This window comes from Mustelus asterias, chromosome 10, assembly GCF_964213995.1.
Source record: "Mustelus asterias chromosome 10, sMusAst1.hap1.1, whole genome shotgun sequence".
NCBI lineage: Eukaryota > Metazoa > Chordata > Chondrichthyes > Carcharhiniformes > Triakidae > Mustelus > Mustelus asterias.
In genome coordinates, this window is record NC_135810.1 from 58,441,784 (window position 1) to 58,459,606 (window position 17,823).

Genomic DNA, 17,823 nt, shown 5'->3' on the forward strand with positions numbered 1-17,823 from the left:
CTTTTAGAACTGAGGTGAAGAGAAATTTCTTCACCCAGAGGGTGGCGAAATTCAGTACCACAGAAAGTAGTTTGGACCAAAACGTCTGATTTCAAGAGGATATTCGATATAGCTCTTGGGGCTAAAGGGAAATGGGGGGAAGGTGGGATCAGGATATTGAATTTGATGATCAGCCATGATCACAATGAATGGCGGAGCAGGCTCGAAGGACCAAATGACCTACTCCTGCTTCTATGTTTCAAAGGCTGCAAATTATGTGACAGCCATAAATCACTTCAATAACAGTTGGCCCACCTGTACTATTTTATATTTGTTTAAATTTGGTTGTCAAAGTTAAGTATCAATTTAACTGGATACACCTACTCCATATTCTTTAAATTGAATATAACTCAAGCCACTGAGCAGTACCTGGCCATTTGCAGTGTGCAAGATCTCTCCCTTTGACATCCTCAAAGGCAGAGCTAACTAGTTTCATTGGAGTACACAAGCATTATTGCATGTCCCCTGACAACACAAACACAGAAGAAAGAAGAGTTTACTGGGAAGAATGTAGGAACATGGCAAAATGTGATGAAAAGGTGAGCAAAGGTTGAAGTAATGACCATGAGAGAGAGGTCTATGAACTGCAATTAACAATGTCACCTCATCTAACACGCGGAGAGCAGCAGATACGTATTAGACATATCAAACTTCTCTCCTTTACTTAAAAACTAAAGCTTTATTCCTGGACAAGAGGCTTACTGCAATTCTTACTTCAAAATGTAACTTCAGTCAACCAAGTAAAATTTGGAAAACTCAAGTTGCTCTGAGTTAGAGTTTGTAAATGTACCCATCTTTAGGTGACCATAAGCACATGAAGCTAGTCCCTTTTAGTGATGCTTCAAATGCTAAGCTCCTGATAGGTATTCTAGTGTCGCTGGTTTCATGACATATTTCACAGGGGTTAATGGAAGATATTATCTTTTAGCTTGGCAGCTAAGAAAATAAAAGGTCAGTGCCATATGGGTTAATCACCTCCTGCACTCTGGGGCAGTCAGAAAGGTTTATGGCCCCATCTCTCTGCTTCCTAAGGGATGTATTTGACAAAATCAGCAAAGGCCATGTGTTAAATGCACGCTGCCCGAGCTCCTTGGTTAATGTTATGGAAACCTCAAAGGTTTACTGGAAGACACCTTCACCAGAAGTCTACCGCCCTGTCCGCCACGGGAATCGGAGCAGGTGAGGGACGGACAATGGGAAGGTCCGTTGACCTCAGACGGGGTTTTCCGGTCTCGGGTTGAGCGAGGCCATAAAATCCCACCCCACAGCTCTAGGCACTGAGGGCTGTTCTCAACTCATCTTCACTAATAAGAGCCTGAAACACCAGGACTTCAGACCTTCCTTTCATAGAGTGACCAATTCCCCCCAACTGCCTATGTACACACAGCTGCTCCAGCAACAACTGCCTATGTACACACAGCTGCTCCAACAACAACTGCCTATGTACACACAGCTGCTCCAGCAACAACTGCCTATGTACACACAGCTGCTCCAACAACAACTGCCTATGTACACACAGCTGCTCCAACAACAACTGCTTATGTACACTCAGCTGCTCCAACAACAACTGCCTATGTACACACAGCTGCTCCAACAACAACTGCCTATGTACACACAGCTGCTCCAACAACAACTGCCTATGTACACACAGCTGCTCCAACAACTGCCTATGTACACACAGCTGCTCCAACAACAACTGCCTATGTACACTCAGCTGCTCCAACAACAACTGCCTATGTACACACAGCTGCTCCAACAACAACTGCCTATATACACACAGCTGCTCCAACAACAACTGCCTATGTACACTCAGCTGCTCCAACAACAACTGCCTATGTACACACAGCTGCTCCAACAACTGCCTATGTACACACAGCTGCTCCAACAACAACTGCCTATGTACACACAGCTGCTCCAACAACTGCTTATGTACACTCAGCTGCTCCAACAACAACTGCCTATGTACACTCAGCTGCTCCAACAACAACTGCCTATGTACACACAGCTGCTCCAACAACAACTGCCTATGTACACACAGCTGCTCCAACAACAACTGCCTATGTACACACAGCTGCTCCAACAACAACTGCCTATGTACACACAGCTGTTCCAACAACAACTGCCTATGTACACACAGCTGCTCCAACAATAACTGCCTATGTACACACAGCTGCTCCAACAACAACTGCCTATGTACACACAGCTGCTCCAACAACAACTGCCTATGTACACACAGCTGCTCCAACAACTGCCCATGTACTCACAGCTGCTCCAACAACAACTGCCTATGTACACACAGCTGCCCCAACAACAACTGCCTATGTACACACAGCTGCTCCAGCAACAACTGCCTATGTACACACAGCTGCTCCAACAACAACTGCCTATGTACACACAGCTGCTCCAACAACAACTGCCTATGTACACTCAGCTGCTCCAACAACAACGGCCTATGTACACACAGCTGCTCCAACAACAACTGCCGATGTACGCACAGCTGCTCCAAAAACAACTGCCTATGTACACACAGCTGCTCCAACAACTGCCTATGTACACTCAGCTGCTCCAACAACAACTGCCTATGTACACACAGCTGCTCCAACAACAACTGCCTATGTACACACAGCTGCTCCAACAACAACTGCCTATGTACACACAGCTGCTCCAACAACAACTGCCTATGTACACACAGCTGCTCCAACAACAACTGCCTATGGACACACATCTGCTCCAACAACAACTGCCTATGCACACAAAGCTGCTCGAATAACAACTGCCTATGTACACACAGCTGCTCCAACAACAACTGTCTATGTACACACAGCTGCTCCAACAACAACTGCCTATGTACACACAGCTGCTCCAACAACAACTGCCTATGTACACACAGCTGCTCCAACAACAACTGCCTATGCACACACAGCTGCTCCAACAACAACTGCCTATGTACACACAGCTGCTCCAACAACAACTGCCTATGTACACACAGCTGCTCCAACAACAACTGCCTATGTACACACAGCTGCTCCAACAACAACTGCCTATGTACACACATCTGCTCCAACAACAACTGCCCATGTACACACAGCTGCTCGAACAACAACTGCCTATGTACACACAGCTGCTCCAACAACAACTGCCTATGTACACTCAGCTGCTCCAACAACAACTGCCTATGTACACACAGCTGCTCCAACAACAACTGCCTATGTACACACAGCTGCTCCAACAACAACTGCCTATGCACACACAGCTGCTCCAACAACAACTGCCTATGTACACACAGCTGCTCCAACAACAACTGCCTATGTACACACAGCTGCTCCAACAACATGCTGGACTGACACTTATTCCCTGGAACTGTATCGGGGAGATTGGCGGTGGTAGTGCAGGGGTAGTAATAGCAACCTTGCTGCAGCCATCTGCCATGGTGCCTCACTTACGGTGCCTGCTGCTTCACCTCTTTGTCCTGATCATCTATGATACTACAGCATAGGTTTCACTGCTTCCTGAAACAATAAGTCAGTTAGGATTATATTCACTGGCGTTTAGAAGAGTGAGGGGGGATCTCATAGAAACTTACACATTTCTAACAGGGTTAGACAGGGTAGATTCAGAAAGAATGTTCCCGATGGCGGGGGGAGTCCAGAACTAGGGGTCATCGTTTGAGGATAAAGGGTAAACCTTTTAGAACTGAGGTGAAGAGAAATTTCTTCACCCAGAGGGTGGCGAAATTCAGTACCACAGAAAGTAGTTTGGACCAAAACGTCTGATTTCAAGAGGATATTCGATATAGCTCTTGGGGCTAAAGGGAAATGGGGGGAAGGTGGGATCAGGATATTGAATTTGATGATCAGCCATGATCACAATGAATGGCGGAGCAGGCTCGAAGGACCAAATGACCTACTCCTGCTTCTATGTTTCAAAGGCTGCAAATTATGTGACAGCCATAAATCACTTCAATAACAGTTGGCCCACCTGTACTATTTTATATTTGTTTAAATTTGGTTGTCAAAGTTAAGTATCAATTTAACTGGATACACCTACTCCATATTCTTTAAATTGAATATAACTCAAGCCACTGAGCAGTACCTGGCCATTTGCAGTGTGCAAGATCTCTCCCTTTGACATCCTCAAAGGCAGAGCTAACTAGTTTCATTGGAGTACACAAGCATTATTGCATGTCCCCTGACAACACAAACACAGAAGAAAGAAGAGTTTACTGGGAAGAATGTAGGAACATGGCAAAATGTGATGAAAAGGTGAGCAAAGGTTGAAGTAATGACCATGAGAGAGAGGTCTATGAACTGCAATTAACAATGTCACCTCATCTAACACGCGGAGAGCAGCAGATACGTATTAGACATATCAAACTTCTCTCCTTTACTTAAAAACTAAAGCTTTATTCCTGGACAAGAGGCTTACTGCAATTCTTACTTCAAAATGTAACTTCAGTCAACCAAGTAAAATTTGGAAAACTCAAGTTGCTCTGAGTTAGAGTTTGTAAATGTACCCATCTTTAGGTGACCATAAGCACATGAAGCTAGTCCCTTTTAGTGATGCTTCAAATGCTAAGCTCCTGATAGGTATTCTAGTGTCGCTGGTTTCATGACATATTTCACAGGGGTTAATGGAAGATATTATCTTTTAGCTTGGCAGCTAAGAAAATAAAAGGTCAGTGCCATATGGGTTAATCACCTCCTGCACTCTGGGGCAGTCAGAAAGGTTTATGGCCCCATCTCTCTGCTTCCTAAGGGATGTATTTGACAAAATCAGCAAAGGCCATGTGTTAAATGCACGCTGCCCGAGCTCCTTGGTTAATGTTATGGAAACCTCAAAGGTTTACTGGAAGACACCTTCACCAGAAGTCTACCGCCCTGTCCGCCACGGGAATCGGAGCAGGTGAGGGACGGACAATGGGAAGGTCCGTTGACCTCAGACGGGGTTTTCCGGTCTCGGGTTGAGCGAGGCCATAAAATCCCACCCCACAGCTCTAGGCACTGAGGGCTGTTCTCAACTCATCTTCACTAATAAGAGCCTGAAACACCAGGACTTCAGACCTTCCTTTCATAGAGTGACCAATTCCCCCCAACTGCCTATGTACACACAGCTGCTCCAGCAACAACTGCCTATGTACACACAGCTGCTCCAACAACAACTGCCTATGTACACACAGCTGCTCCAGCAACAACTGCCTATGTACACACAGCTGCTCCAACAACAACTGCCTATGTACACACAGCTGCTCCAACAACAACTGCTTATGTACACTCAGCTGCTCCAACAACAACTGCCTATGTACACACAGCTGCTCCAACAACAACTGCCTATGTACACACAGCTGCTCCAACAACAACTGCCTATGTACACACAGCTGCTCCAACAACTGCCTATGTACACACAGCTGCTCCAACAACAACTGCCTATGTACACTCAGCTGCTCCAACAACAACTGCCTATGTACACACAGCTGCTCCAACAACAACTGCCTATATACACACAGCTGCTCCAACAACAACTGCCTATGTACACTCAGCTGCTCCAACAACAACTGCCTATGTACACACAGCTGCTCCAACAACTGCCTATGTACACACAGCTGCTCCAACAACAACTGCCTATGTACACACAGCTGCTCCAACAACTGCTTATGTACACTCAGCTGCTCCAACAACAACTGCCTATGTACACTCAGCTGCTCCAACAACAACTGCCTATGTACACACAGCTGCTCCAACAACAACTGCCTATGTACACACAGCTGCTCCAACAACAACTGCCTATGTACACACAGCTGCTCCAACAACAACTGCCTATGTACACACAGCTGTTCCAACAACAACTGCCTATGTACACACAGCTGCTCCAACAATAACTGCCTATGTACACACAGCTGCTCCAACAACAACTGCCTATGTACACACAGCTGCTCCAACAACAACTGCCTATGTACACACAGCTGCTCCAACAACTGCCCATGTACACACAGCTGCTCCAACAACAACTGCCTATGTACACACAGCTGCCCCAACAACAACTGCCTATGTACACACAGCTGCTCCAGCAACAACTGCCTATGTACACACAGCTGCTCCAACAACAACTGCCTATGTACACACAGCTGCTCCAACAACAACTGCCTATGTACACTCAGCTGCTCCAACAACAACGGCCTATGTACACACAGCTGCTCCAACAACAACTGCCGATGTACGCACAGCTGCTCCAAAAACAACTGCCTATGTACACACAGCTGCTCCAACAACTGCCTATGTACACTCAGCTGCTCCAACAACAACTGCCTATGTACACACAGCTGCTCCAACAACAACTGCCTATGTACACACAGCTGCTCCAACAACAACTGCCTATGTACACACAGCTGCTCCAACAACAACTGCCTATGTACACACAGCTGCTCCAACAACAACTGCCTATGTACACACATCTGCTCCAACAACAACTGCCTATGTACACAAAGCTGCTCGAATAACAACTGCCTATGTACACACAGCTGCTCCAACAACAACTGTCTATGTACACACAGCTGCTCCAACAACAACTGCCTATGTACACACAGCTGCTCCAACAACAACTGCCTATGTACACACAGCTGCTCCAACAACAACTGCCTATGCACACACAGCTGCTCCAACAACAACTGCCTATGTACACACAGCTGCTCCAACAACAACTGCCTATGTACACACAGCTGCTCCAACAACAACTGCCTATGTACACACAGCTGCTCCAACAACAACTGCCTATGTACACACATCTGCTCCAACAACAACTGCCCATGTACACACAGCTGCTCGAACAACAACTGCCTATGTACACACAGCTGCTCCAACAACAACTGCCTATGTACACTCAGCTGCTCCAACAACAACTGCCTATGTACACACAGCTGCTCCAACAACAACTGCCTATGTACACACAGCTGCTCCAACAACAACTGCCTATGCACACACAGCTGCTCCAACAACAACTGCCTATGTACACACAGCTGCTCCAACAACAACTGCCTATGTACACACAGCTGCTCCAACAACATGCTGGACTGACACTTATTCCCTGGAACTGTATCGGGGAGATTGGCGGTGGTAGTGCAGGGGTAGTAATAGCAACCTTGCTGCAGCCATCTGCCATGGTGCCTCACTTACGGTGCCTGCTGCTTCACCTCTTTGTCCTGATCATCTATGATACTACAGCATAGGTTTCACTGCTTCCTGAAACAATAAGTCAGTTAGGATTATATTCACTGGCGTTTAGAAGAGTGAGGGGGGATCTCATAGAAACTTACACATTTCTAACAGGGTTAGACAGGGTAGATTCAGAAAGAATGTTCCCGATGGCGGGGGGAGTCCAGAACTAGGGGTCATCGTTTGAGGATAAAGGGTAAACCTTTTAGAACTGAGGTGAAGAGAAATTTCTTCACCCAGAGGGTGGCGAAATTCAGTACCACAGAAAGTAGTTTGGACCAAAACGTCTGATTTCAAGAGGATATTCGATATAGCTCTTGGGGCTAAAGGGAAATGGGGGGAAGGTGGGATCAGGATATTGAATTTGATGATCAGCCATGATCACAATGAATGGCGGAGCAGGCTCGAAGGACCAAATGACCTACTCCTGCTTCTATGTTTCAAAGGCTGCAAATTATGTGACAGCCATAAATCACTTCAATAACAGTTGGCCCACCTGTACTATTTTATATTTGTTTAAATTTGGTTGTCAAAGTTAAGTATCAATTTAACTGGATACACCTACTCCATATTCTTTAAATTGAATATAACTCAAGCCACTGAGCAGTACCTGGCCATTTGCAGTGTGCAAGATCTCTCCCTTTGACATCCTCAAAGGCAGAGCTAACTAGTTTCATTGGAGTACACAAGCATTATTGCATGTCCCCTGACAACACAAACACAGAAGAAAGAAGAGTTTACTGGGAAGAATGTAGGAACATGGCAAAATGTGATGAAAAGGTGAGCAAAGGTTGAAGTAATGACCATGAGAGAGAGGTCTATGAACTGCAATTAACAATGTCACCTCATCTAACACGCGGAGAGCAGCAGATACGTATTAGACATATCAAACTTCTCTCCTTTACTTAAAAACTAAAGCTTTATTCCTGGACAAGAGGCTTACTGCAATTCTTACTTCAAAATGTAACTTCAGTCAACCAAGTAAAATTTGGAAAACTCAAGTTGCTCTGAGTTAGAGTTTGTAAATGTAGTGGCTGATTGCTTCATGAGCTGCGTTTGAGGAAGGCTGCAAGAGATCATTCTCACTGCAGTCTGGGACTCATAATGACCTGTACACATAAAGAAACTAAAACTTGTTATATCCCAGAAGAACAAATACCACACAATCATTAAATTCAATATAGTCTGTGATTCCGAAATTCCAACAGTGAGGAGCCAAATATCTAACTTCAAGCAACTGCCTTCAAAGAAATGGCAGAATAATGCTGGGCATACCAAGGATTAAAACATGCTTAGAATCAGAAAGCTTAGACTAAACAAGTGTGACTCTAAATAGATCAGCAAGAAATGATTAAAGAGGGAAAGTACGCACTACAAATCCTGTAAGAAGAAGTGTTTACTGGGAAGAATGTCGGGACATGCCAAAATGTGATGAAAAGGTGATCAGAGAGGCAAAGAGAGACTTAGACAAAACATATCAAGAGAGGTAGAACATAACAGCATGAAATTCTTAGCAATAATCAGATCGTCAGAGAACAGATGAGAACCATAAAGTATATTAATGGACTGGAAACAGAGTGCGTATGAGACAATAATCATTCTGAACGATTGTTTCCTGCAAACATTCACAAGGGAAGATGATGAGAAACATACCATTCCCAGCTGAGATAAATGGGGCAGAATTATTAGTTTTGACGTGTATGAGAGGGAAGACATAGGCTGAAAGGCCCAAAACTCGATAAATCAGCAGGAGTAGATTATTTATATACCAAAGTGTTAAGAAAAAGAAGATTGACAAGTTTTCACCAATCACTATGATGGAAATTGGGGAGCTGCGAGAAGATTGGGAACAGGACAATGTGGTGCTCATATTTGGAAAGGGTGACAAATCAGGCAAGGACATCGACATAGTCTGAATTAAATTCTGTATAAAATAATGTTTTGCGAATAACCAATTTGTGATTCATATGCTTTAGAATATAACTTTTAATATTACGAATTAAAGTTTTAACTGTAGCAAATGGGGGTATCTGGATGAGCAATCCTGAAGTAAGTGCAATTCAAACAATCTTGAGAGTTTATTACACTTAAACGATTGGGCCATGTTGACCTGACATCCAGAATGGTAAGATCATAAAACGGCAGATGGATTTACTTAGCGAAAGATTTGGAAACATGACATTTGCAGTTATTCCAGTAAAGGATAAATTATACCTGTGGTTTCTTGAATTAAGGAAAGCTCTGGAATTAAAAGACAGTTCATTTGCATTTCTGGGAACAGACTGACTGTGGCACGTTTCCATGGATTTAGGTGGAGCTTAGTGAGATTCTTTGTTTACAGTTTATCTCAATGCATTCAGTTAGGGTAAAGCCAGCAGGCACAATGATTTATGATTTGTAAGCTTTCAGTCTTATGTAACTCGTAGCTCCTTAAAAGGCGAGATGTAAATCCAGGCTTGTACCTGAAGTAGAGTAAATACTAGATCTATTGTCCATGACGCAGCCTGTGATTGGAAGTTGGTGTTCAACAGGTAACAGATTTGGAAAGGGATGAATGAGTGGAAGATTTATTTAGCTTGAAGCTGAAGGAAGAAATCTACAGTAATTGTCAGTGATAACTTTGTTGCAGAAGTAATCAGCTTGATTTCAACTTGAAACCATAGCAGCAAAGTAATGGAAAGCAAGACGTAGGAGTCACAGGGAGGTCCGTGCTTGAGCTGCGGAATCCAGGGTCATGAGGTCTGTAAAGAAATTGGAGGGTCAGTTAGCCAAAAGCTGATGGAGGACCCCCATGAAGCCTTGTACTCTGGAGAACACCTGGAACACTGAAGAGAAATCAGAGTGCATTCCGTGATATACCTTTGACTCGGTCCCAGAGATAAAGTGAATAAACCTTCAAGATTTCCGAAGATAAGGAAACTTTTGGGGGTAGGGTGGGAATTAAAATGTCGAACTGAGTTTATAGCATAATTTTAAAATATGCTATAGTATTGATTCTGCTTACTTTATTTCATTCTTACTAAAGTATGTTTTTGTTTAAAACTGAAATTTTGTGGCATAGTTCTTTCAGTTAATTGTTGGTTGTTCAGATTTCTTCTTTATAGTAAAGTCAAAGGTGACTTGTTGTGGCTTCAAGTAATGATTGATTTATTAACAATAACTTATACATGCAAGATAAGGGTCTGACAGAACTGCAATGCACGTCTACTCTCTTTTCCTCCTGGCTCCCTTTGAGGTTCCTCCCCATCCCAGGATGTGTACCTTCACTCCCGATTGGATCACCTTCCGTGCAACCTCTCCATAGGGTCCAGCCCAATCAGGTGGTCCGCAAAGGATTGCCCCTTTAAAGGTGTCACATTACCACCCTCCTTTCCCCCTAATTGCTGAGTTCACCTATGAATGAAACTAAAGGAACATCATTAAACATAGGCACACCCCAGGGAAAAACATCACAACCTCAATCAGTCAGGAGACTCCTGGACTCTGGAGGAACGCCTCAACATGGGACTGGGTCTTTCAGTGACTATAGAATCTGGGAAGACAGATGCAAAAGGCAAACTCATTAATCTGCGGTCAACATCCTCTTCAGTAGCTTCTTCCTCCTCGGCTTCCTAGGCTCTACATTAATCTCAGGAATCCCTGGATCAGTAGCTGGCAAACACAAGTCCATCGCAGGACACACCTGTTGGCCCGACTCTTCCTCAAATGATTCACATATTTTTTTACACGGCGACCTTGTACTTCTACAACATAGAAGACCGATCCCATCCTTCCCACAATTTTACTGGCCATCCATGTCGGTCCAGCTGCAAAGTTCCTGGCCATAATCAACCTGGAAAACTCTGTCCTTTTTCCTTGAGTCATGTAATTCTTTCTGGGAGATTTGCCTAGCCTTCACCCTCCCCGCCCAATCTGGAAACACCAAATCTAAACGGGTTCGTAGGCTGCGTCCCATTTGATTATGTTTATGAACCCATCCTTTTTTTCTCCCTCTCAGAATGTATGTTTCACTCTAATCCACATTAAATGGCATCTACCACTCATCCACCAGTGTCAAATCTCCTATTTTTTTGTCAACGATTCTTGAAATTGTGTTCCCCTATACCTGAGTCTAAACTGCAAAAGTATACAAACATAAGTGGATCCAGCAGTGACCTCTGGTGTATATCACTTCCACCCCTCCTTTGATGCAAGCTATATCCATTTAGTCCAACTTATTGGCAGGAATTCTCTGGCCTCCCAGCCACGTGTTTCCAGCCGGCTGGAAACCCGCGGGCAGGGGTGCACTGCTGGCATGAACGGCCAGAGAATTCTGGCCATTATTTCCAGTCTGTCAGTTGATTTGTTATCTGTGTTCCTATATTCCTCTGATATGCCTCCATATTTCGAACAAACCTCTTATGAGACATCGTATCAAACACATTCTAGAAGTCCATATGCATTCCATCTCCTGTATCCTTTCTAATAACTCAATCACATACTTCTTCAAAAAAACTGTTAAATTAGTCAAACGTAATTCGCTTTTAATAAATATGTGCTGGCTGGCTTGATTAATCCGTGCATTTCTAAATGCTTACTAATGTTATCTTGAATGATGACAGCTACTGGAATTAGATGCTCCGAACAGTATCAGTTTTCTAATTCAGCCTTTTTAAAGGTTGTTATGTGTTCATGATGTATCTTCTCACCTAAAAACATTTTCATTGCACTGAATATTTACAAGCCTAAGACATGCCAAGTGGCCCATCATAAATGGTCAAATCCTTTTTTCACTTTGTCTTCCCCACTGCTCTAAAGGACCTCAGGGAAAGAATTTCACTGGTTTTTCTCCTTTCAATCTGTTTGAAAACAATTTAGCCTTTTAGGGGGGGTCGGGTAGCTCGATTGGTTGGACAGCTGGTCTGTGATGCGGAGCAACGCCAACAGCGCGGGTTCAATTCCCGTACCGGCTGAGGTTATTCACGAAGGCACTCCCTTCTCAACTTTGCCTGAGGTTTGGTGACCCTCAGGTTAAATCACCCCTGTCAGCTCCTTTTCAACATGGAGAGCACCCTATGGGACTATGGCAACATTTTTTATTTTAATTTTAATTTTGGCCTTTTAGGAAACTCTAACATGAATGGAAAAATGAAATGTGTTATGCTAAGTTCATAAAGACAACAACAATGCAATTAAGGTTGGTTCCTTACAGTATTTCATGATCACATAATTCATGCTGGACATTGAATAACTGGTACTGTATAGCAAAACAATGGCTCTTTTGTCCTTTTGTGTTCTGCAATTTGGAAATTAAGTATTGAGCTCTCAGTAGGTTAACATCCTTTTGGATTGATGGTTGTCCTATTGACAGTGACCTGTCTCCCTGAATTTAATTTCTAAAATCTTTCCTCTATAAATATCTCGCAGTTTTATTTATGATGACATCAGACGTTATGGGATTGATGTGACTAATGTGATTGTACATACAGAATCATCCTTCCCAGCCTCCATTATCATCAGCAACATAAGCAATGGTTTGCGTACCATCCTGCACACAAACAGGTTTGTATGTGCAATTGTGAAATCAAGTCAAAGCTGGTAACAGAACATGGGGAAGGGTTTGATCAAATGACATGGTACTAACAGATTCTTTTCATGTGTTCAGCTGTTTTGAGTTTGTATTATACAAGATTCCTGTTTCCGTTGTCTGGTAAGGATAGATTCGAGTCTGAATGTCACATTGCATTAGCAGCATCACTGGACTGCATTTCATTAGATTGCCACCTATTGACTATAATTGGAAATCTAGAAAATGAGACCAAACTTTCCTTTTAAAATAAATCTCTCATGCAGAGAACTCCAACTCCCATTATACTTTTGAACACTACAACATCAAATACAGAAATTTAACTTTTCAATCATAGAAATTTTACTGTGTTAAAGGTACTATATAAATGCAAAAACAAATCTGATGCCATATAGAATTCCTCCTCCAGGAGGAGAGGAAGAGTTAGGGGGAGACCTTGTTCTAATCACAGACTATAAAGGTTGGAATGGGTATCTGTGGGTAGGTTTGTTAATACCAATGTCCAGCATTCATTTTGCTCTTAATGATCATTATCCATGTTTAGACAAACAGAAATGGTTTCGCCAGAGGTAAGCAGCTTTTTGCAACCAAATGCGCAGACTTGTTCTGTATTTTCATTTTTTTACTTTGCAAACTGCCAAGTTACACCAGATTTTCCCTATCTTTCTGTCTCCTGCCATTGCCATTTTCCTTGGCCAAGTTTCATAACAGATGATTTTCAAAGCAGAGGTGTTAACAGATCGAATATTGTGTGGCAGCGTGTGGGAATCACACCTTGTGCTTGCTGCATCGTGAACCTTGCCAATGGCTTGCGAACGGTCATACTGTCCGACATGTAAGATTTGTGGTCACTTCAATCTTTATTGCATATATTTTAAAAAGTGCCAATGCAGAAATATTCCTTTCATGGATTTTTAACATTCTAAGTTGTAAGTAGCATCAAGTAACTGGTTCAGTAAATAAATATGGTGAGCACTGAGCTGCACAGACAAAGGAGGTCCAAGTCACATGCAAACTGTGTCCTGAGCTTACTGAGTAAGAGGAACTGGTGACAGGAGTGCGGCAATGGTCTCTGTTCTTAAGAGAAGGGGAAAAAAATCAGTTAGGTTTTCGAGTCATGATCATTGATTTGTGCCCCTCCCTGCTAGAAAATACCCCCGTGTGAAATGTCAGGTGACTATTGATTTATGCTCAGCTGTGATGACTCCCGTGGTGGAAGGGCTTTTTGCTACACTCTTTAGATTGCACAGCTGACAACAGTTTAGTTGTTAAGGCCAGAATTGAACCCAGGTCCCTGGCGCTGTGAGGCAGCATTGCTAACCACTGCACTGCCCAAGACAAAGGAAGTGGTAATGATAGTGTTAAAGACTAAGGCAGGTGCTAATAGTGGCATAAAGGTCAGATCATAGAATAAGGATGAGCACTCTCTGAAAGCAAAACATAAGATCAAGTTACAGACTGGCCCTGTGGGGTTGGGGAAAAAAATATCAAAATGGAGGACAGAGTTCATGGTTGGAAGTTGCTTAACACAAGCCTGGGTCCAGAAAGTTGCTCACAACTTCCAGGTTGTATTTCTGTTTTTTCTCCCCTTAGGAATGCAATGAAGGTAAGCTAAAACAAACACTCTGTATTTTTTAACAGTTGATGGAGATCTGAGCTAACGAGTTTCAAGCAATACAAAGGAATGAATGAGTGAATAATTGAGTGAGCTGAAATGTAGCAATGTTTTGTCACTAATTCTTGACATGAATAAAATCTTATTTAATATCACCAAAGGGAAGGGAAGCATAACTATGGACTTGTTAATGAAGATCTAGATGTTCTTGGCATATCACGTTAGGGTATAATTACAAAAATTTACACAAAGCATTCAGAATAGAATAAAAGGAGATTATTCAGCCCAGCTGTTGCATGCTGGTGTTTATAACTTTTTATTCATTCATGGGATGTGGGCATTATTGGTTAGGTCAGCATTAATTGCCCATCCCTAATTGCCCTTGAGAAAGTGGTAATGGGCTGTCTTTTTGAACCACTGCAGTCCACATGGTGTAGGTACATCCATGGTGCTATTAGGGAGGGATTCCAGAATTTTAACCCAGTGACAGTGAAGGAACAGCAATATATTTCCAAGTTAGGACAGTGAGTGACTTGGAGGGGAACCTCAAGGTGGTGGTGTTCCCATGTATCTTCTGCTCTTGTCCTTCTAGAAGGTAGTGGTTGTGGGTTTGGAAGGTGCAATCTAAGGAACCTTAGTGAGTTTCTGCAGTGCACCTTGTAGATGGCACGCATGGCTGCTTCTATGTGTTGGTGTTGGAGGGAGTGAATGTTTGTGGAAGGAGTGCCAATCGAGCTGCTTTGTCCTGGATGGTGTCGAGCTTCTTGAGTGTTGTTGGAGCTACACCCATCCAGACAAGTGGAGAATATTTGATTATGCTCTTGACTTGTGGTTGTTTGACAGGCTTTGGGAGTCAGGAGGTGAGTTACTTGCCACAGGATTTCTAGCTTTGTAGCCACAGTATTTATATGGCTAGTCCAGTTCATTTTCTGGTCAGTGAAACTGCCAGGAGTTCAGTGACGGTAATGCCATTGAATGTCAAGGGGCAATGATTAGATTCTCTCTTGTTGGAGATGGTTATTGCCTGGCACTTGTTTGGCTCGGATGTTACTTGCCACTTGTTACTTAATCTTCTCACCCCATTTCATTTAAACCTGCAAACATAACCCTTGCCATCAAGACAGCATTTGAGTGGGTGTCATACTGGGAAGTATAGTAAAATTAAAGTCAGTGGGAATCAGGGGTAAATTCTTCACAATCTGGACTCACATCTAACACAAAGGTAGTGGTGGTTTTGGCAACTAATTACCTCAGCCCCATCACATCGCTAAAGGAGTCCCTCAACCCAAACATATTCAGCTGCTTCATCGATGATCTTCCTTTCGATAAAAGATGAGCAGTGAATATCACAGAGGAAAAATACTATGGATGGTGTGATTCTCCACAAATACTGGTCAGTAAAGTTTATTTATTAGTCACAAGTAAGGCTTACATTAACACCAATGAACTGTGAAATTCTCCTGACCTACCTGACCTGCTGAGTGTTTCCAGAATTTTCTGATTTTATTTCAGAAGTGATGATATTCACTGAAGATTGTAATGTTTTCAGTTCCATTTGCAGCTCCTCAGATACGGAAGCTGTCTATGCCCTCTTGTAGCAAGACCTGGACAACATTTGGGCTTCTAAGTGGCCACACAAGTGCCAGGCAGTTAGCAGCTCTGGCCAGAGGGAGTCTAACCACCTTGCCTTGACATTCAATGGATCTCCATCATTGATTCCCCAACCATCAACATTCTTGGTTGCAGGGAGGGAGGGTGTGGGTGATGGTGTCTAATGACCAGAAACTTAAGTGGACCAGCAAAATGAATTCTGTAGCCACAAGGGCAGGTCAGAGGCTGGGTATTCTTGTGACAGGCGAGTCATCCCCTGATTCCCCAAAACATTTCCACCATTTACAAGGCACAAGGTAGGAACGTGATGGAATACTTTTCACCAGTTTGGATAAATACAGCTCCAATAAGGCTGAAGAAGCTCAACGCCTTTCAAGACAAAGCAACCCATTTGATCAGCACCCCATCCACCACCTTTAACATTGACTCCACCACTGGGGCACAGTGACAGCAATGTGTACTAAGATGTGTTGAAGCTTCTCCTACAATACACCAAACCCACAACTCCTACCTCCTCGAAGGTCAAAGGAAGCAGATGTATGAGAATACCACCAACTCCATCTTCTCCTCTAAGTAACAAATAGTCCTGACTTGGAAAATATCACCATTCCTTCATTGTCACCGGGTCAAAATCCTGGCAAGCCCACCCTAACAGTAATAAGAATATACCTACACCAGCAATTCAAGAGGACAGCTCACCACCTCCCTCTCAATCAGAAATGGACAATAAATGCTGGCCTTGGTAGTGATGCCCACATCCCATGAATGAATAGGTAAAATAAAAGTAAGTAACTTTCTATCCATTTCTCTCTTGCATTTATTCAGCTTCCCTTGAAATGCATCTTTGCTTTCCCCTCATTTATTACTTGTGAAAGAAAGTCGAGTGAAGAGTATTAGATCGCTGATAGCATCAACCCATTACTTTCCCAGAATCTTGGCTTTACCTTTCATTTCACTCAAAGATGTAAAAAGATTTCTAGCATTCAGTTTATATCCTTAAAAGGAGTATTTCTGCTTTGGCACATGTAATACATTTCTTGTACATTACACTAAAATCAAATCATTACACAACAATCAATTCAATAATATGTTCAATTGCAAATTTTGTAATGGAAAAAACAATACCTAATGTGCACATTTAATGAAAGAAAAAAATGAAATCTGCTTTGTTTCCAAATCAAACAATCTGCATGTCAGTTGTTCAATTTCTGCCTGTTCCAGTTATTGTCTGGTTATTGTAATATGCTTATACGTCCACTTTTTAGATTTCACATAAATATGTTTTTTAGACTCCTAACTTAATTGAATAAATGAATATAATGCATGGAGCGATACTCTCCAGGTGCTTTCAGTTAAGTACTCATTGACTTCAGGTCTGAATGTTATTTTTTGTGCCTGTGATTTGTGTTTGGAAGGAAGTGCTTGGAGCACTTCAAATTTCTTCCTGCTGACCTTTTTTGTCAGGTGGGTTTTTCCACAATCACCAAACAGAACAAACGCCTGAAATTGGCATGACTTCAAACCTTGATAATTAAATGTTTGCTCAGAACTTTTTGATGACTTGCCCTTTAACCACTGACTGAATGCTGGACTGTATTTTGTATCCACGTCCATCTGATTTTGTGTGTTTGTTCAGCGGTAACAGATCTAATAAGGACCTTGACACTGGAGGAACTTGAAATGAGTCGAAAATCTAAATTGGGATTGGACTATGAATTTGTGGAGTACAGTATTCATTGAAAGTGCTGACCACAGCATTTGTAGTAGAAATTTTATAAAGGACTATT

At 42.8% G+C, this 17,823-nt stretch overlaps 1 protein-coding gene across 4 annotated transcripts in view; it reads left to right on the plus strand.

Annotated features, from left to right (window-relative positions):
* The window catches only part of khk (ketohexokinase), a 54,446-nt gene that overhangs the window by 20,581 nt on the left and 16,042 nt on the right, over positions 1-17,823 (plus strand). Inside the window, exons 4-5 of one of the 4 annotated variants that reach the window (XM_078222786.1) lie at positions 12,651-12,785; positions 13,511-13,645. In XM_078222786.1, coding sequence (XP_078078912.1) covers positions 12,651-12,785; positions 13,511-13,645 — 270 coding nt within the window. The remainder of the gene's footprint in view (positions 1-12,650; positions 12,786-13,510; positions 13,646-17,823) is intronic. The other 3 variants (XM_078222787.1, XM_078222789.1, XM_078222788.1) reach the window with 3 other exon arrangements.